Source organism: Zootoca vivipara, chromosome 3 (genome assembly GCF_965207765.1).
Source record: "Zootoca vivipara chromosome 3, rZooViv2.hap1.1, whole genome shotgun sequence".
Classification (NCBI taxonomy): domain Eukaryota; kingdom Metazoa; phylum Chordata; class Lepidosauria; order Squamata; family Lacertidae; genus Zootoca; species Zootoca vivipara.
The window spans coordinates 49,440,625-49,462,442 of record NC_142586.1 but is presented as its reverse complement, the minus strand read 5'-3'; the positions used below and the strand labels follow the sequence as shown (position 1 = coordinate 49,462,442).

The 21,818-nt window shown below is 41.4% G+C and overlaps 1 protein-coding gene across 1 annotated transcript; it reads right to left on the bottom strand.

Moving 5' to 3' along the window:
- Positions 1-805: 805 nt before the first annotated feature.
- CCN6 (cellular communication network factor 6) lies at positions 806-8,041 on the bottom strand. The gene is made up of 5 exons (XM_088667260.1): positions 7,970-8,041; positions 5,001-5,286; positions 4,145-4,384; positions 2,153-2,346; positions 806-1,186 (listed from the first exon to the last, which is right to left on the bottom strand). Exons 1-5 carry the CDS (start codon positions 8,018-8,020, stop codon positions 905-907), a joined length of 1,053 nt encoding a protein of 350 aa, XP_088523386.1. The 5' UTR covers positions 8,021-8,041; the 3' UTR covers positions 806-904.
- Positions 8,042-21,818: the final 13,777 nt, after the last annotated feature.

The window sequence follows — 21,818 nt, the reverse complement described above, 5'->3', positions numbered from 1 at the left end:
TTTTGTGTTCACTCCCTCGGTCACCCTGATCTATCTGAGGAGATGCATGTGTTGAAGTTTAGGTACCCATCACTGTTTTGGGTGACAACACACCACCACATTTTCACACAGGTGCAGTACAATCCTATATGTTTCTATTCAGATGTAAACTCCATTGAGTTCAACGGTGAGTGATCTTCTTAATCACAAGTTAACACTAAGCACATGCATGCAAACTATTTGGATGAATGATTTTATGGGTTTTGAATTCATACTTTTGCATGCAGTCTGATACTGTTCACTTTACAACTTTGAAATATTGGTATTGCTTTTGCACAAATTTATAGAAAAGTGAAGGGGTGACACACAATGTCCATGCATTGCACATTCCTAATTGAATTTCTAACCATACCTGCACTGAACAGGGAAGGTCTTCATGGAGCTTTCACTCATGTTCAGCTGAACATCTCATGCAGGCTTTATGAGGTCCCTTGCAGACCTGTTCAGTGTGGAGATGATCAGGGATTGAGCACTTGGATGTTGGGGTGGGGCTTGTACATGCATCTTTGGGCAAACATCCATATGAATCAGTTGTGTATAGGTAACTAATTTGATTGGATTTTTATGCATGAAACCTGTCATTTTTCTATGGGATTGGTATACTTCCATATAAATTATCTAAGTATTGCATTTTTAAAATATTTAAGAAAATACTTTGTAGCTACAGTATTTAACTGGATTTAAATAGTCACACATTCTGCTTTTCAATATAAAACACATTAGGGGCAATCTCTGTCTTTGATGAAAGGATCGCTGTGTGAATTCATTTAAAACCTCTTAATTTCAAACACAGCTACCTGTCAGTGGTGTTGCATGAGCAACTTTTCATGGGAATATTTGACCATTTTCTTTCCTGTGTTGCCACTTACAAGAGTTTGAGTTCAGAAAATAAGTTTCCTGGTTCATTGCATGTCTTCTGACAAACACAAGATGTAATCCACATCAACTTCCACTTAAAGGAGCCTTCCTTTGGACAGTCAAACTGCACTGTAATCATTACAGACTTGTTGGGTATGCAGCACCTCTTGTCCAGGCAGATTCCACAAAAGGTTGGTCTATATCTTTGTGTACTTGTGCATCCAGAAAATACTAGATTCTCTGCCTTGGCAAGCTGGAATGTAGGTTTGCATGTTTTTCCTTTAGGTATCTTGAAATATAAATAAAAGTAAAATCTTGTTATTATGTTCAAGTGAAGTTTATTACATGCATATTGAAATAACAGTGTTGAAGCCATGTTTTTAGCCACTCTTACAGTGCATGCAAATTTAAAATATAGGTTTAGCATTGCATGGTTTTTGTGCAGTGCTGATAACCTAGTTCTACACAGTGCAGGTTCACTATCCTGCCACCTTCAAGACCACTGTGACACTATATGAGTGGGAAATTTAATCAGTGACCTGTGAGATTCATCCCAGCACTTTACCACCTGACTTTCTGGACCCCTGATTTGGGCTAACATAAACATGTGACAACTGGGGGATGCAGTCAGCAAGCACCAGTGCTAACAGACATGGACTATATATTTAAAGCAGCATGATTCCACTTTTAATAGCCAAGGCTTTCGCGCAAAGAATCCTGGGTTCTGTATATTCAGGGTTCTAAGAGTTCCTAGGGACTTCTAGTCCCCCTCAAGTAGCCGCAAGTCACAGTGTTTGCTGGGAAGAGATTGACTGTTAAATCACTCTTGGAATTGTAGTGCTGAGGGGAATAGGGAGTCTCTTAACCACGCCCGGTACCCTGAATATACTACAGTTCCCAGGATTCATTGGAGGAAAGCAATTAATATTTTAAGTGGTATAATACAGTACTGCTTTAAATGAATAGGGTAGATGGGACCTGAAAGAATCTTCCTTGAACACCAGTGGTGCAAAGAAGGGCCCAATAATTCTCTATAGCTAGTTATGTGCCATATGTGCAATGTTGAAAACATTCCACAAGTTTCTATGAGATGATCTGTTATTCCTGTCTCCCTAATTTTCAAATCCACAATTGGACAGCAAGACCATAACTTCTCTTCCCCTCCCCACCACCCCATGGTTATTTAAAAAATCATACATCTAGCAGTTAATACTTTCAGCCTAAAGAGGAAATTGTGCTCTGAAATGTGGTTTACCTTTATGCTGTTTGGAAATTTTGCTTGGCATGGTTGAATGTAGCACAATCTCTTTTCCTTCCTTATTTCACATTTACTGTTTTCATTAGTCACTCTGTCAGATATTCCCATGCCACAGGTTCGGGAACAAGGTGTCCAAGGAGTTGCTTGAACCAGGCATTTCTTCTTTAAAACAAGCGGTACACTTCTGAAAGCTAAAAGGCAGAATTATATTACATCTTGAGCTAAATTTTTAAATGCCATTTAATTCAGATCAGTTCTACTAAGGCAACCCAAAAAATAGCATGGAACATGAGAATTAAGCATGCCAGGATCACCTTTTGTATTTTACTTGCTTAAATTATAGAAATTGGGTTTAGATTTTAAGAAATAGCTGCCACAAGTTCAATTAACTTATACTGTATAGGCATTTAACACCTCAATCTCCAAAGATTTGATTTTATATCTTGCTTGTGCTGTTTGTTTGTTTCTTAATGCCATGACTCAAGTCTGCCCTAGAAAGTAAGACATTTTCCTGAAAGAGCTCTTACAAAATAGACTGGCTATGTGAAATACCTGTTAAAGTGGATATGGAGCACCTAGGCGAGGCTTTATCAACATACATATGCTGAAAGTTCCGTATCAAATTAGTTTTCTTTAAGAGGATTGGGGTTGAGGGCTTTTATCCCCACATTCCAAAGATTTAGAGCATTAATAGCTATAAATCTTAAACCTGCTTTTTACAATCTCCACATAGCAAATCCTGATGATGGGAGTTCTACAGGATGACTGACCAGATTTGAAATGTGCACAGTTTAAGAGGACAGAGCAGATATATGAGGGTACCTGGGAAATAAGCAGCAGCAGCTTAAAAATCACAGCGCAGGAAGCAAATTTAAAAGCCTGGCACAGATCTGAAATAAATAAAGCAAGGTTACAAAGCTGTGGGTTTATATATATTTGTTGTACATAAAATAATTTCATTGCTTTTACAACAGGGATTTGTTAACTAGGGCAGTGCACGCAGAAAGAAGGAAAGATAGTAAAATATTAAAATTAAGCTTGTTCGGCAAGATACAGAAGAAAAAAACCCTTAGTTTTCGAAATTAATTGTGAGAGCATGCGGACCATGCATTAATAGTGTATAAATCATAAGCTGCTTGGATTGTTTTGGAGGTTCTCAGCATTTTCATAGAAGTAAGATTGCAACTGTTTGTTTTGTTTAATCTGCGTTTTTCAACTTTTCTCTAGTTGCTGCCTAGTATTGCCCTAATATCTTGCAAGCAACATTACAGGGCATGTTCTACGTCCAGTGAGTGTTGCTATCTTGTGAAAAGGTTTTCTATGTTACACAAGTCATTTTGTTTTGGACCCCTAGTGTACTTCTGACTATATTGATAATGTAGCTGAAAAATCTGGAAGGCCTATAAGCATTTAAAATAAAGGGAGAAATCCCATCCTCATTGCAGGAGTGGGGAACTTGCATTCTGGGTCCCGCATGTGCCCCTCGGTGTAACTTCATGCAGTTGGGGTGATAGAGGGAAGAATGGAGAAAGCTCAAACATATGGAGTCAGGGAAGGAGGTGGGGGGGACAGTCCTTCCAAAGCAAGCTGTTCCCATTCTTTCCGGCAGCTTGTGGAGGGGAGCAGGAGGGGGGAAGGGGCATAAAGAGAGAAAAAGGAGTGGCAGAACTAAAGTTGTGGCCCAGCCACAACTCTTGGCTCTGACACAGAGCCCCCAAAAGATTACCTCTGAGGCTCTTGACACAAAGAAGGTTTCCCAATCCTGTCCCAGAACCCAACAGTGACCTACAAGAGGAGACAAGCACCTACTCTACCCCAATCTAACAATTATAAATTCAATTATAAAGCTGCCCTACAAGTACCATAGGATTCTGTTACCTATTTAAAAAAGGGAAATGCAAATAACTTTATCTGCCTCAAATAATAAGGAAACACCTCTTTAAAAAAATAAATCTATCATGAAGGAGATATCTATCTAGCCTTGCCTACCTGACATTAATCTGTAACTGGTTGACTGCTGCTCCTGCTGTCCTGAAACACATTTGGATTGTCCAGATTTCTTTCTGCTCTGCAGTGCTGCACATTCATTAGGTGCTGGCTTTGAGATGAAGACAGGTGTACATCCAATTGCACCGTTCACACACAAACATTTGTAAAGAGGAGTGGGCTGGAAGTTGTGGCCATTGATATAGTGCACCCCATTGAGCTCACAACCTACTGCTATCATATCTGGGAATAGTGAAGAAAAAAACCAAGTAAACCTGTGTGGATCCCTGTAAGTGGACAAATGGACAAATGTCCTAGGCAACATTAGTTAATAACAGTAGAGTTTAGCTTTTATGGGTCCTTTAGAGTATTCAAATAATTACATATCCTTATTTTGCATATATAAATTTACTATTTAAAAATCCACAATTCAGACTGCTTAAGATTTTGCACCTCCTGTAGTATAACCATTGACTATGACAGCAGGATATAATATCACAGTTGCTACAACCATTCTCTTATTTGCTGTTTTCCAAAAAACTTCTATAAAAGGGCAATGCCACAATATTCCTTTCCAAAGCTCGCTGGGTGCCTGAGTTCCTATCAGTTAGCAGAGTCCAATTTAGAAATATACTTTAATTTCCAAATCGTTAAACACCAGCAAGAATAGATTTCTTAAAAATTTAAGGCCCATTGACATCAAGAAAATGCGTTTTTTAATCATCATTTAGGGTTGCATCTCCTTTGAAAGAAAATGGGTGTGAAACTGAAGAAAGCAATAAACGTCATGGTGTTACATTTTATTCCCTATTCCCATACTATACAAGTGATAGAAAATAGAAAAAAATGAGGGACTTACATGCACATACTCCATTTTCATACCTAGGCTTATCTGCAGAGTAGTCGCAGTATAGCCCCTTGTGGGGGTCACAGACCTCAGCTTCATTACATGCTTCCCCTGACTGCTTGGCACACATCTTGCAGCATCCGCAGCCATCCTTCACCAGGCTCACCCCAGGACTGCAGGTTGGTACCACTGGGCATCTGCAGGGCCAGTGGCATAGCTCTCTGCGTTGATGAACCTCTGCAGATTTTTCTCTAGACTTTCCTTGCTTCTGCCTGTTGGTTTGCACCCTGCAATAAAGCTTTCATATAGGTGGACTTACCTGAGAGCTGGAAAACTTCCAACAAAAATGGCAAGTGTGTGTGTATCACACAAACACACTGCTGTTATTTTTATTTCCCCTTTGCGCAAGAGATCGTGGCAAGCTACAATTATGTACAATACAACACCAAAATATTTTCCCTTGTAAAGTAAATCTTGTTTACCATTGTCCTAATTGGTATTTTATAATGCAGTGCTTTTTTCTGGGGGGGATGAAGGGATGCGTACCCCTAAACATTTTGTGAATCTTTGTACTGTATTTAGTTTTCCCGATTTGAACTATAAAATGGTGATTTTCTTGAGTCAAAATGAGCGTACCCCTAAACATTTTATAAGAAAAAAAGCACTGGTACGTACAATGCATTTGTCGAGCATGTATTCAGTCTGGTCAGGTATGACTGCCTCTCTTTGTACAGCAGTCTACATTCTAGCCAGGCAAGTGTCAGAGGTATCTACAGACACGCCATGCACACACATCTCCATTGAGCCAAGTAAATGGCACTGTAACCCAGTTGGTACAGTGGCACAGAAACTATACAACTATAAATATCTTCAGGGCTATGGTGCAATCCTGGTATCCTTACAACAACAGCTTTCGATGTGGGGCTTGGCTAACAATGTTTAGCCAGCTTCCTTCTTCAATTGCCAATTTAGGATCAACTAAACCTGAAACTGTTCACATAGTTAGCAATTGTAGATCACATCTTAAAAGTGAACAACAAGCATCGGAAGGCCCTGATTTGGATCGGGACCCTGGCATGGGGGTAGAGGGCTTTCACCCTTTGTTTGTGTGTCCCCACTGTGGCCCTGATCCAGCCCAGGGGCCCTGAGCTTGTTATTAGCATTGGGGAGAGGAGGCTGGAAAAGGTGTTCAGAACCTTTCTTTCCTTTCCTGTGCAAACGTTCATAGGTGCAGCACCATGCCACTAACCGATGACACTATTTACGTTACTCAGAAGGTTGCGCAACTTACTCGGGATATGCTATTCTGGAGGCGCAAGGGAGCACCTGTAAATTCTTGCGTCCAATGGCAGTGCATACCGCACACAGGTCAAATATTTGAAAACTGGGCAGTGGGCACATAGCTGGAAGAGCCTCAATAATATCCAACGAGAGGAAAGAAAATGAAGGTCTGCCAGCAAAGGATTTCTTTCAAAAACAGCACATGCGTACATGCATATTCAGCAGATTGGCACTCCTACAAAACAAGCTGCAGGAATCTTTATGGGAACATGATCCATACATAGGAATATTATTTTTCCCCACTCTACTCTACCAAGTGCAAATTTCTGTAATCTTTAGAAAAACTAGTTCTGCTCTACTCTAAAACTATCTGGTAACCATCCTGGAAACCAAACTGCGGGAGACGATGGAAGACAGGAGTGCCTGGCGTGCTATGGTCCATGGGGGTCACGAAGAGTCGGACACGACTAAACGACTAAATAACAACAACAAACCATCCTGGAAAAAGTGTACAGCTAATATTGAACAGTTCTGCTATCCTCATTTCACTGATTACTTATAAATTGCCTTTCCTTCCAAAGAGAATCCCAAAGCAGCTAACATAAACATAAAAGCAATTAATACAAAATATCAGAATGATAATCAACATTATAAAACACGAGTGTATCAAAATACAAGGCAAGTATTTAAAAAAAATAATCCCATTTTTCGGTATCAAGTTGATTTCCACAGTTTTCTCTTTCTATCCATAAAGCCTTTTAGGACCAATTAACCATTTCCCACCAAGTAAAAACAGTGGAGTGCAGAACTGAAAATTACCCTGTTTCTCCAAAAAATAAGACGTAGCCATAAAATAAGACGTAGCAGGATTTTTAAGCATTCAAGGAATATAAGCCATACCCCCAAAATAAGACATAGTGATAGGCACAGCGGCAATGCCGGCCGTGGCAGGAGGAGGAGGAAAAAATAAGACATCCCCTGAAAATAAGCCATAGTGTGTTTTTTGGAGGAAAAATAAATATAAGACGGTGTCTTATTTTCGGAGAAACACGGGTATGTAGCAATCTCTTGCAGCAAAGCCTGGTACTATTGAACAATTTTTTTGCGATAGGAATCAATAGTAACCTTGCAATGTTATTTTTTTAACTAAGTGGAAAGGAGATAATCAGTCCTAAAAGACTTTATGGCTAGGAAGAAAGATAAAACTATGGAAAATAACTAGATACAAAAATGGGGACGGGGAAGAAACTGCTTGTGTACTCTACAAATCCCATTTCCATGTAATTTTGGTCATTTGTATTGGTCAATGAAAAATGACTAGATTTAGTTAATAAAATTAAAGCAGTTTTCTAAAAACAAATTTATTTGTAACTCAAGCAGATTGTACCATGAAAGACAACATGGACCTAAAAAGGGGAAATATGTTTGCTTTAAACATACAGGTAGTAGCAGAAAATAATTTATAAAAATTTCTAGAGACTCCCAAAGAAAGGCTCTTAGAATTTTATCAAAGCATAATTTCATAATAACCTAATCAAGTGACTTGTGTTAGAACTGCAAGTTATGTAAAAAGAAAAAAGAATCACCCACAAGTAGGAACAATTCAATATTATGCACAAACAATTTATTCCCTTAAGTTAATTTCACTTGCTTAAGTTTCAGCCTTTGTTCTGACGAGGATTTTTTTCTAGAAAACTTACCTGTTGAGCATAAGTGATTATAAGGATGGTGGGGATGAGGAGCCACTGCATGTTCCTGTGAAGGCAGAAATGAAAAACAGAGAGAGCGAACAGGCTGAGCTATGTCAGAGCCAACACCATGCACAAAGTCTCCTCTGTCTCTCCTCTGCAAACCTTCTCCCCTCAGCACACTCACAAAGACACACATATTCATGTTTGGAATCCCTCACACAAAAAAAAAAACCAGCTTCATCCTGAATCTTTCAAATAACTCTTTTTCCTGAGGCTTATTCTCCAAGTTAGGCTAGTTGTGCCTGCTCATTACGTTTAGGAATATATTTTAAAATATTTTTCCTTATTTCAGAGCATTATTTTTTAATGCAAAGCATGAAATTGTTCCCTTGCTTCTTCTCCCCCCCCCATTTCAATCTAGCAAATCGTGAGGCACTGTTCAGGGGTAAGGTTGTGTCTGTCTGAATATGTAAGAGATGTGGGGGTGTCCATACTGGGTATGGCAGCTTTGAGATCAGGATTAAAGCTAGGGAACAAGTAGACTGGTAGGATGAGGGTTGTCTACAAACCACAGAATAATCGAATTGTACAGCTGAAGGGACCCCGTGCATTGTCTAGTCTAGTCCAACTCCCCGCAATACAGGAATCTCAACTAGATCATACATGGCAGATGGCCATTCGACCTTTGCTTTAAAATCTCCAAGGAAAGAGAATCCACCAGCTCTTGTGGGAGTCTGTCGAACAGCTCTTACTGTCTGACGATTCTTCCTGAAGTTTAACTGGAATCTCATTTCTTGTAACTTGAAGCCACTGGAGCAGGAGAAAACAAGATGGAATTGGAACATTTGGTTGAAATGGCTGTCACTGATATGAAAATACCAAAGAGGAACTTTTGGGAAGTGTGGGGATGTATGGGAAGTTATTAATTTAGAGGGCAGGGTGATAGAGGTTGGAAGGAGAGTGAAGAGGAGCTCAAACCATAGTTTTTTGCACTGATAAGTTGTGGAATGTTGTGATCAAGAACCCCTAATAGCACACCCTGTGACTGGACTGAACAAGGCCTAAAACAGCTCCCTTTGCTAATTTTAGCTCTGTGAATTACAGACTTCAGGAAAGCAGCTGCTTGAGGAAGGCTTGTGAAAGATGATTCAGACACCCATATTTAAAGGTGTCAGTGCAGCAAAATGTTTGTCAACAAATGTCAGAAAAAAACAAAGCACTTTCATAAATTCCTCCCTCCTGTCTCCTTTCAGTGTAACCCCAGAGAGTCATTTCTGCTCTTCAAATCATAGCTGAGAGTTTCCTCAGGCTAATCTCTTTCCCAAGAGCTTAAAGCTGAACTGAACCATAAAGTGCCCTGCAGGCTTCTGCTTCCAGTGTTCTCTGCAGCAGCTACATTGGCTCATTGCTCTCTAGCTGAAGCAAGCTGCTGGTTGCTACATTTAAGATGCCCTAAATGAGCTGGAGCTGGCTGCCTCAAGATAGAGGCGTTCCAGTTGACAACAGAGTGGTAGCTGACTGTTTAGGGGCACAAAATTCTCATCACTGCAATATTATTAAGGGCTCATCCCAGGGGAGTTTAATGTGGATTTGAAGCTGTGGCGCTGTGTGTTAAACCGCAGAGCCTAGGGCTTGCCGATCAGAAGGTCAGCGGTTCAAATCCCCGCGACGGGGTGAGCTCCCGTTGCTCGGTCCCAGCTCCTGCCACCCTAGCAGTTTGAAAGCACGTCAAAGTGCAAGTAGATAAATAGGTACCGCTACAGCGAGAAGGTAAACGGCGTTTCCGTGTGCTGCTCTGGTTCACCAGAAGCGGCTTTGTCATGCTGGCCACATAACCTGGAAGCTGGACGCCAGCTCCCTTGGCCAATAACGCGAGATGAGCACCGCAACCCCAGAGTCGGTCACAACTGCACCTAATGGTCAGTGGACCTTTACCTTTTTATGCCTCTCTGTGTCACCCACATAGTATCATCCTCACCTACCTGTCAGCCTGCACTTTCCCTCCATTAAATTTGGATTTTCCTGATCCAGGGATAATCCAGTAAGGAAGTACAGTGGTACTTCGGTTTAAGTACACAATTGGTTCCGGACGTCTGTACTTAACCTGAAGCATACTTAACCTGAAGTGAACTTTCCCATTGAAAGCAATGGAAAGTGGATTAATCTGTTCCAGACGGGTCCGCGGAGTACTTAAACTGAAAGTACTCAAACCGAAGCATACTTAAACCGAGGTATGACTGTATTTGCAATGTAAATTACATTAGCCACGTGTTTTTTTAAAAGTAATTTTTATTGTTTTTCTTACATCAATATAAACCAACTCAAACAGAACACACAATTATAAACCAATCCCCTAGATACAATTATGAACCAATCCCCTAGATACATTAGCCACGTGTGGATGCTCTTAAATATATTGTGTGAGTGTGATGAAATGTTGGGGGTGCTGTCTATCACCACACGCCATACTCCCATTTTATTCCATCAGTCCAATGGAAACAATGCTGTGAAAAAATATAAACAGATTTATTTATTTTGCAGAATTGTTATAGCACAAAACAGCTGCATTAAGAGCCACATAGGCATAGAGTATGCATGAATGGGAGGGAGGGAGATATCTTCCTTGCAATGATTATTTAGCTTAAAGTGATGTGACCAATTTTCAGTTACTCAAATCTGCAAATTGCCAAAGCAAAGCAGGGCCACAAACAATTTTAAAATTAAAGGTGCGCGCACAGGTAGATAAACAGATGTCATGTGAACTCACAGAGGGTCAGGAAGTACTAACTGAGCAGTGAGGAAAACACACAGTGCAAGAAGCACCCACTAATCTGAACAGGAAGCAATGAGATAGACTTCAGAGGCATAAAACTAAAAGTGCTCATGTATAGATGGAGCGGCATAAATGTACATGTGTACACAGTGCATGGATACAACATAGGAGAGCTGAGACAGGTCTAATTTGTTCAAGAGCATTACTGCAACCAACCTACCTCCAAACAAAGCTGTCCCTTCTTGATGACATAGTGGGTTCTCCTTCATGGAGAGCACGTGTTGTGGTGGGGTCCAGCCCTCTGCTGATGGGCGGGATCATCTAGATGGCCACAATTGTGACTGGTGCCTTTTGAGTTGTTGGGGAGTTTTATATGTTGCAATTTTGATGGACAGCCCAGAGGCTATATATCCTTTGCTCTCAGCATTGGGCCTTCTCTTTCGCTGAGTGCATTGGATCACCCGCTAACACTCCCTTTAATTAGGCTTTTGTGTTTGACATTACTATGCCTGTCATGGGGTCGTCTGCTTTGGGGCAGGGGCCCGGTAGGAATTTTCCCATTTGGCTGATTGGCTGGTGCCACTTGGTTTTTGCCTACTGCGTAGCAAATCGTCACAACTTGTAAGGTTGCAGTTAGGCATTGGTTAAAAAATTGGCTGGTGGAGGGGTTGGGATTGGCTGTGCCTACCCCTCCAATGCTGCTGCTGGGCGGGGAATTCTATTAAAGGAATCCAGGGGCTCGCCATGCTTTCGTCCGTACCCCCGACAAGGGGCTAGGGCCACGCAAGAGCCCCTGGGAGCATTTGGGGAGAGGCGAAGGGTCAGACCCCCGTCTCCATTCTCTCCCCAAAATGTTTTCCTCACACTGACTTCCGCAGGTGGGCGGATGTCAGATGGATGGAACCAATGCCTAAGCAACCACTCACATTTTTGTATTTAAATAAAGTTGTGGCGAAAATTATGCCAAAAACCTTAAACTTACATTTCTGTGTGAAGTGTGATTTATTTGGGGTGTCTTGGGAGACCTCTACACGCAACATCTGAAGCCATTGAAATTTAACTCTTTCTACTATAACAGCCACAACAAAAAGATATTAAAACCATATAACTATTTTCTTTAGAAGGTGTCAAGAGTTTTGTCTTTGCTCCTGTGAGAAAGCAATGAAAATACAAAACCTTAACAGGAGAATAGTTACAGGAGAAACCCAGCCAGATGGGTGGCGTATAAATAATAAATTAATAATAATAATATCATTATCATCATCATCATCATCATTACATTTAGTAGTACACAGCCTGTGCCCATCACACTTAACAAGAGCAGCAAATTCCAATAACTGAAACAAGTAGCCTGGTATTGGACAGTATCATCAGGACTACATCAGACAACTTGTAATTATCAAAAACAATATTTGCTGTCCCTAGTTACAAACTCTACCTGCTGATGGCATAAAGCAGTGGAGATTCTAGCTCTCAGAGCTTTAGCACCTCATCAATTGCTATATTGTGATGTACACACAGAGAAAGACACTTTTTTCAAATATCCACATCCTTCGTTTTTTTACCAAAATGCTGCCAAGGACTTGAATACAGCTCTTATTTATATGAGGTGTGTGCTCTATGAAAGTCTCCAAAAAAGAAATAGGCTTGAATCTCTTTTTGCTTCAGTTTTCCAAAGATGTACATCCGTTTACTACTATGATAGGAATGCTATTCATTTTTTAACTCATCTGAGCGAATGGATAACCAAGTTCTGTTTCCATGGAAATGCTAGCTGGAAGCTGAGCATAAAAGCATTCCCTTAGTTAGTTTCATCTGCTGAAATTGGGGGGGGGGGAGGAACTTAAGCATTCATATTGGACATAGGGTTGCTGCCTGTGGGTTATCCTTTGAAAAATTCCCTGGATGTAGAAAGCTGTTGAAGTTATGAGATAAAATCCCAAATGTGCCGCAACTCTTGCCCAAGCCGAATTGGCTAATGAGATTATGGAAGCATTTGGGGATGTAAGGGGTATTTTTGCCTGGCCTTTAGACTTTAAAAGTCCTCAAGACGGCTTACAAAACAAATGTCACATAAAATTTTGATCTGTGCTTTCTCCTACTACCAACGGAAAGGAGGATGCAAATGGAAGCTGGTCCCAGAAAGGTCAGTAGAGCGGAGGTCTTGCTGCCTTGCTTCTTCCTCTGATGACGGTGTTGGAGGCCTTGCTGCTGCTTCTCTCTGTGGTCCATGGAAGGGAGGAGCCAAACAGCAGTTGACCCCTCCCAACCATGCCAATGAAGGAGGTCCTGCTGCTGCCTTTCGTCTCCCTCCAGTCATTTCCTCTGGGATTTTCAACAAGGATTTCATCTTGCATCTTCTTTCTGACCAACATGTTTCCATAGCTGTCAATTTACGGATCGGAAAATAAGGGATTAGCAGCCTCACTCAGCGGCGCGGCACCGGAAATCGCTTCTGCGCATATCCAGACATACACAGAAGCGACTTCCGGTGCCGGCTCTGCCCATGTCCGGGGCACCGGAAATCGCTTCTGGGCATGTCTGGACATGCGCAGAAGCAATTTCCGGTGACTAGACATGGGCAGAGTGGCACCAGAAATCGGTTCTGTGCATGCCCGGGCATGCGCAGAGGCAATTTCCGGCAGCACTTGGCAAGTGAGCGAGCAGCCAGCCGCCAAGTGAGGCATTTTACCGGATGGTGGCTGGCTGCTCGCTCGTGGGGGGGGTGCCAAGTGGAGCCTCCCTGGCCAGCAGGGAGGGAGAGGAACTGCTTTGAAACCCGGGAAATTTACGGGATATCTACAATCCAGGATAGCAGCGGGGAAACGGATTGAAATAAGGGGGTTTCCCGCGAAAAACGGGAGGGTTGACAGCTATGCATGTTTTAATAGCCAAAAGCCTCCACTTTGGTTTTCCGGCATCCATCTTCCAAGTGGGAAGATGCTCCACCAGGAGAAGGTCAGTATAGCACTTACCTGCGCATAACCTGAAAACCATTGCGTGGAATATCATATGACTTACTAGTTATAAAAATGGGGCCACTTTTCATCTGCTTCACAGGAGAAGGAATGGCAGCATTTGATGCATTACATAGGCCCCATCTGGACAACTGAAGGAATATCATGCAACTTTAAACTTTCGTATCTGGAATTTAGAAATCTGAATTACTTTCTCTCGTATCAAAGAATCATAGAGTTGGAAGGGACGACGAGGTTTGGCCCAACGTGGGGCTCGAACCCACGACGCTGAAATCAAGAGGCTCATGCTCTACTGACTGAGCCAACTCTATCACCACATGGGACAAGCTGGAACCCGGAGGCACCCTACAATACAATTACAATTTCTTCGCCACCATCATTTTGAGAGCAAGTCCGATTCTTACCTGTGTTTTGTTGTGCTCCAAGTATTCCTCCGCTCGTACTTGAATCAGCCCAAATGTGCTGAGCTCCTTGGAATACTGTGCCTGCTGGTCTTGGGATTTTCCAGCTGGCAAATGGGTATGTGTTCATAAAAATACAGCCTCTTGTTCTGGCCTACAAAGGGAGTACCCTTGCTTTAAATATAGAAAAACTTAACACCTTTTCCTACTTTCCCCCCTCAAAATTCAGATTCAACATGATAAACAGCATGAATAAGATTATTAAATAAAAACAAATATAGGCAAGGGAGGATAATATAAATTGCGGGGAAGCTATGACTCTAGAGGGTTTTTTTTAAAAAATCCAGCATAAACAAGGCAAGAATTGGCCAGTGAAAAGGAATAATATACAAGAAAGTCATTTTACATTAGTGTTACCCTGTTTGGGGGGGGGGCTCAGTAATAACACTGCATTTATTTTGGAAACACAATAATCCAATGCAGATAAACAAAAGAAAAAGTTTGAGCATAGAGAGTGAAAAATCAGAAAGTCTGCAATCAAACACATTTTCTCTTAATAAAAAAATTCCTTCAGTGGCAAAAAAAAATTATTTTGCTTCGACTCAGACCAACACGGCTACCTACCTGTAACTAGAACTATTTTCTCTTAAGTTATAGAATAGCTTCCAATATAATATAGGGCCAGCAGATTTCCACAGGAGCTCTGCAAAGAGCTATATATTTGTCATGGACAGAGCAAAAAGTAAAAGGATAAAATGACTGCAAAAAACAGTGTAATAAGGGGTGGAAGGGAATGCAAGAATGTAGCCCTACTTTGGACCAATGGCAATGGACACAGGTTAGCAGGGCACATGTAATTGTGGCCAGCCATCTCTATACAAGTATTGTCACAGTTGGGTTATCAAAAGACATTTTCAGTCACAGAGGCTGCTTGAGCTTCTAATGACAATGTCGGATCAATAAGCAACCCACATGGCAATATTTATTCTTTAGGGATGGGTGCAACTCCTTACAGAATGGGTTGAGTACCACTCATCCAAGTAAATGAATCACCTACCAACAGTACAGCTGTCTTGTCTGGATTGAGTCTTTATTAACCTCATCCAGTCCATTAGCTGTTTTTGTCTTACCTTTTGTCTCTCTGCATCAATTTTTGAACTGTTAACAATGCTCTCAGTTGCAGGGTTTCTAAAATTTCAATATTGTTGCTCTTTTGTATATTAAAGAAAACACAAGAGAAAATGCTCAATAAAATCATTTTATTTTATTTATTTATTTTAAAGATTTATAAGGTTTTGCAGTGTTGTGGCTTTTCTTAAATGAAGCCATACAACACTTTTGCTTCTGAAAGACATCTTGGTGTAAATTGGCTGAATAGCAGTTTGAAAGCTTTTCTGGCCACAACTAAACTGCTGTTTTGGGGCTGGGATAAAATTTGCATCATAATGTCAGAACAAAATTATGCAAAAGGCTGGCAGTGTGACTGCCAAAACCATAATAATATATTATTAAGTGGGATGGGAAATCTATAAAAGAGAGTTTCAAGTGAAAGATAGCTGACATGCAAAATCACATTCAGGGTAATTTAAAAGGCATCATGGTTGGTCTTGGAGTTCATATCAGAGATCCTGTTATTAATTGAGAACCAAAAGGGCTAACAGCAAAATGTTTCAATAGACATTTCTGGTTCAAAAAGGCCTTATTCCTAGCATATCTATTCCCCCGAGTTTTGCAGCAAGGAAGGCCATATCCTGTGAATAAATGCATGACATAATGATGTCTCCATGGTGACAAATCATTGGCATAAACATGAAGTTTTATGATTTCACAGTTGGATTAAAGGAGAAAAAAAGAAAATTAGTGTAGAGCGTAAGGAAGGCTTTTACTTCAACACCACTTAAGGGAATTCAGAACACAGCAAAGAGAGAAAATTGCTTTCCATTTAAATGTTCTTTTCTAGTTTGCCCTACAGTGAAAGACCCTTTTTAAGACAAATAATTTGGGTAATGATGCCTATCCATTTTGAATATGCAGAATAATAATGATGAAGCTAATCTAGTGTTGAGGGGGGGAATTACAGCATTAATACTAGATGCTTTCTAGCAAGACATTGTTGGCATTTGAAAATACATTAACATTTCTGCTGTGCTAAATGTGTAAAATCCAGATTTGGGGGGTGGGGGTGGGATGGAGATTTGCTAGGTGTTCTTTGTTCTGGGTTTTGCCTGGGGTTTAATTTGTTTTCTTTATCCCTGTAAAAACTAAGAATGCACAGTTAAGCTGCACTCAGAACCTTCAGCTTCTGCATGAAACAAAATTCTCCATCATTTTAGAATGGCATAGCATACACACTGCAAGCTATACACTAGAGGTCACTATTATGATAAAATAAAAATCTAGATGTTAAAATAAGCTAGAAGCCATTCATCATCTCAAAACGGTAATAGAAAATGAAACACCTGAACAAAAGTTAATTACAAATTTAAAAAAATTGATTCAGCCACCTAATAAAATCTAGCCATGGCATATTGGGTTATTGCATCTATAATTTCAAATGCTTCTTTTTACTGTACAGAAAAAAACACAGTCCAAGAAAATAGCCTTTCTTCTCTAGCATTTTCAAAAGGTGTCTCTGGTTCAGCATGGATTAAGCCAACTTGGATTGCATTCTGGTATGCTAAACACTAGGGAACTGCTCGAACAGTTGGCCTACAGAAAATTGATTTAGTCATAGAAGTGCCAAGTGACACACAATTCTTTGTGCATCAGCTGTATCATCTTATATGTGTCTCAACTGCATGTGTATAAAAGCACCTTGATAAACATGGAGAAGGACCTTAGCTCAGTGGCAGAACAAATGCTTTCATGAAGAAGGTCCCAGGTTCATTCCCTGATGTCTGAAGGTGGAAGGGTTGGGAAAGCCTTCTGCAATCCTGGAGAGCCACTGCCAGTCAGTGTACATAGCACTGAGCTAGCTAGACCAAAGATCTGATTTGGTACAAGGCAACTTCCTATAATAAAATAAAATAAAATATAATAATAATAATAATAATAATAATAATAATAATAATAATAATAATATAGTAATAATAAATTATTTATACCGCACACACCTGGCTGGGTTTCCCCAGCCACTCTGGGCGGCTCCCAACAGAATATTTAAAAGTCCAAGAAAACATCAAACATTGAAAACTTCCATAAACAGGACTGGCTTCAGATGTCTCCTAAAAGTCAGGTAGTTGTTTATTTCATTGACATCTGATGTGAGGGTGTTCCACAGGGTGGGTGCCACTACCAAGAAGGCCCTCTGCCTGCTTCCCTGTAACCTCACTTCTCGCAGGGAAGGAACTGCCAGAATGCCCTCGGAGCTGGACCTCAGTGTCCGGGCAGAACGATGGGGGTGGATTAATTGTAGTTTCCGGGTCACCTTCAAAGGTAGCCCTATGTAGAGCGCATTCCAGTAGTCCAAGCTGAAATGGTTTCCTTTAAATATATGCTTCCATATATCACAAAATTGAATTCCTGAGCAATAACTCCTGTGACAATTTTTTGAGGTTGTCTATGTAGGAGAACATAAGGAACTGGTGGCTTGCCCATTTTAATTTATGTTAGTTCTAGCGGGGGAGTGCCTCACACTGCCCAGGTATTTTTAAAAACCAAAAGACATTGTGATTTTTAAATGGATAGTACAATTTGTGAATTTGAACCTGTCACACCAAAAATTAAGTGAAGTAAATCCAAAGTGACCTTCTGGCCCACCATCTCAATTTAAAATTGTGCCTGGCATCCAAATATCAAGGAATACTTTTGCTGCCACCTCAGGAACTCTTGTACCAAGTTTAGCAACAATATATTGAGAGACAGCTAATCCTATGCAAAAAATAAATAAATGGCAACATCATGCCAATTTCATATTTTGGTCTGCCATCTTGATTCAAAATGGCTCCCAGCATCCAAATGGTGACAAAGACCACCACTCACCTCTCAGGAACTTTCATGCCAAGTTTGGTGACAATATATCAAGAGGCAACTGAACCTATGCAAAAAACCAGGTGAAGCCATGACAAGGTCATGTTTTGGTTTGTCAACTTGATTCCAAGAAGCAGCTGGCATCCCAACAGTGACAAAGTCTGCCACCTACACCTCAGAAACCCTATTTTCATGTTTGTTGAAAATATATTGGGAAGTAGCCGAACCTATGCAAAACAAAAAACAAAACAAAACCCCAGTGCAATCATTCCAAAGTGTCACGGTCTGGTCGGCGGGAGGTAGCAGGCCCGCCTGAGGACGTCAGGACCAGGGGCAAGATGATGGTGTGGAAGCAGGAACGGGGTCCGGATGGTGCAGGGCTGAGGGTCCAGCAGCAGGCAGTCGCAGGGTCAAGGAACCGAAGGTTGGGAAGCAGGGCAGCACGGAGGCGAGGGCCCGAGGGTCAAGGAGCAAGGCGGAGGCAGAGGCGAAGGTCTGGGAGTCAAGGAGCAAGGTGTCAGCACGACGAAGGTCCAAGGATCGAGGAGCAAGGCGTCGGCAAGGCGAAGGTCCAAAGGTCGAGGAGCAAGGTGAAGGATCAAGGAACAGGAGGCCAGATGCAACAAGGCAGGGATCGCATTGCTGTGGCAAAGAGCTGAAGGGAAATGCTGAGCTTTTATCCCTCCCAGCTCTTGCCACCAGGTGCAATGAGTTATCAAGTGGCCTCACGTGAGTGGCCACTCCTTGCTTCTCCAGCACAAGCTGAGGCAGGCCCCAGTCCTGCAAAGCACTACAGGCCCCAGAGCCTGACTCTTGCCCATACTCCTGACACAAAGTCACATTTCATTCAGCCATTTTGATTAAAAATGGCAGCTGGCATCCAAACAAAGAGCACCACCCAACCTCAGAAACCCTTGTGCCAAGTTTGGTGACAATATCTTGAGAGGGACCACATACCACTGGTGGGCAGAGCAACAAATAGAGCTCAAACCTGTGTACGGTAAGCTGCACATGCTCCTCTCCCACTTCCACCCAGGCAAACAATAGGCATTATCTAATTTCTAGCTAAGCAAAACTACTCAGGGAGGGTAGGAAGTAGGGCTGATGAGGGGTGTGGCCTGAGGAGAGGGCTATGATTCAGAAGGATGTGTGACCTTGGGCCAGATAGTCCCAAGGGCCAGATGGAGCGCTGCATTTGGCCCCTGGAAATGAGGTTCCCCAGCCCTGCTGGATATGAGTCTTAAAAGGCAAGTGATTTCAAAGCGTAGCTCTGAGGCTGTGCATAGAAGGCTTTGATGTTCTTGAGCCAAAGGATCCCAGGCCCAGATTATTCCTCTTTGCAACAGAAAGAGCCATGGTGTATTCACAGGGTGTATGAAAATCCCTGTCTATGTCAGTTACACTCTGCTCCCACAGCCTTCTCTTCTCTCACTTATTTGGTGATGAAGCATGGAAAGGCGAGAGTGTCAGCATGAATTTCCCATGGTCCATCTTTGGCAGGATTTTGTCACAATGATAATGTTCACATTTAACGTTCCACCCTGAACAGATCGCTCCTTTCTTTCCTGACTCAGCAGGGTAACCTGTCTAGGGCCTGCTCTCTGATTATTCGGGACATGCTTCCTGTTTTGTTTCCTCTAAAGCTTTGTGGTTCCTGATGTTTTTGCACATCTTCATGTGGCACATCCTGCTCAGGGATTCCTTATCCGCGGTGTTGACAATGTGTTTTGTCAGCTGTGCCTCCTTGCTCTATCTCCAGCTAAAGAGAACGGCTTTTTTGCATTATTGTTATGTGGCATCACTTGATTCTGCTCTGTGAAATAGGCTTTGTCATTCAATTTGGTCTTCTGCCATGTTAAGTGACAGAGTGAAACTGCAGGTGGAAAAAGTGCTTCCCTACACGGGCTAACCCGGGGGTGGGCTACAAGATGGCCACATGATTCCTCTGCTCTGCATTCCTCCAGAGTGAAAATATTTCATAGAACAATCAGAGCTCTCTTACATTACATTACATTCTTTCATGCTAAAGCTCACAGGGGATGTTAGCTGGCATCTTAAGAAACAAGGAAGGTCTTTTTACCGAATACTTTAAGCCTTTAGACGCGGCCAGCCTAAGCCTTGCAAAACGACCCTGCATCAGTGAAAAGGTGCCCAGATTGCAGAAGATAGCTAACACAAGGGCATACATATTAGAAAGCTAGGTTGCTTTCTCAAGTGAACAACTGTTCACAATGATCATTCTCCCAAAGATCACTTACTCTATTGATCCTTCTGAGCACCCTAACAGCTAGGCCATAAATTAAACCGGGGGGGGGGGGTGTTAGTTAATATGGTGTCCATCAGAGGTTTTAGACTACCACTCCCATAATTCCTGACTCTTGTCCATGTTGGCTGGGTCTGGTGGGAGTTGCAGTCCAAAGCATCAGGGGAGCATCATGTTGGCTACATTGCACCCATCAGGACTTTGTCGAGCAAGACTCAAGTGTTCGGTCTTCATGACATAACATCTAATATAGGGGTGGGGAACCTGCAGCCCTCCAGATGTTGTTGGGCTACAGTTCCCATCATCCCTGACTGTTGGCCATGATGGAAGTTGGAATCCTGTAAGGTCCTGCCTCCCTAATCTAAGAGAACTAACCATAGAATGCCCCTCTCCCACTGTAGCAAATTGCATGGAGCCAGACTGGGGGAACTCCCAACACGACGGGTGCTCTAGGGTGATATGGCAGGAAAAGGAGGATTCAGAATGAGAGACAACAAAATATTATATATAACTATTTTCTTAAGTGCCTGCATTAGCTTGGAAAGTTACATAGAAAAGTTTTCAGAAGACATTTAAAGACTAAAAAAGACATTTAAAGGAGTGTTTCTTTCAGTCTTTAAAAATTGCATATTATAGCATAGGATTGCAGAAGCTTCGCTTTTTATTTTAAATTGGTTGTGACATATTGAATATTTGAAATGGAAAACATGAAAAACAGATTTTTATTTTTATTTTAATGAGTAGCCACGGTGCAGAACAAATACACTGTTACTGCAGTTCCTGATGAACGCTGACGATATCCATGGGAGCCAGCAAGCTGCCCTATAGTAGGCTACATTTTTTACATTGTTTACATTGTTTAAAAGGGAGAATCAGTAAGAAATGAATGCAAGTTCCTTCACCCACACGGGCTAATTGAAATACAGTTTTATGAGAAATGATGAATACAGGACATTATAGTGTATTGTGGTAAAAAAAAAATACTGTATTCACACAGTCTTAAATATGCATGCAGATGAAATATTTCCATAATTCTGTTATATATAGTGATGCAGCTTAGTATTTTTAGCCACTAGGGCTTAAATCTTGTGTAAAGGCTGCTTTACACTCCGATTAAATTCACCCTAACTGGGCAAGATTGCTGCTTTATTTCTTATTGCCAGAAGTTAAGGATTACCCTATGTCTGACAGTGCCTAGAATCAGTCGTGACTAATGTAGGTCTTTCTAAACATTATTTAATAAACATTCTAGCTTATTTTGTGGAATTTATTCATGTCATTTGGCAGTCCTTTTAAATTTCATGGCAATACTAATGCATACCCTTCAAAATGAAAATAGGGATATTTCTATATATTTGCAACATCTTTGTCCTTACCTTAAAGAGCAAGGTATGGTATTTTGCAAGGCTACCGAAATATTTAAAAATAAAGATGTGCACAGATCCATGCCAAAGCAGGTAAAAGTTCCATCTAA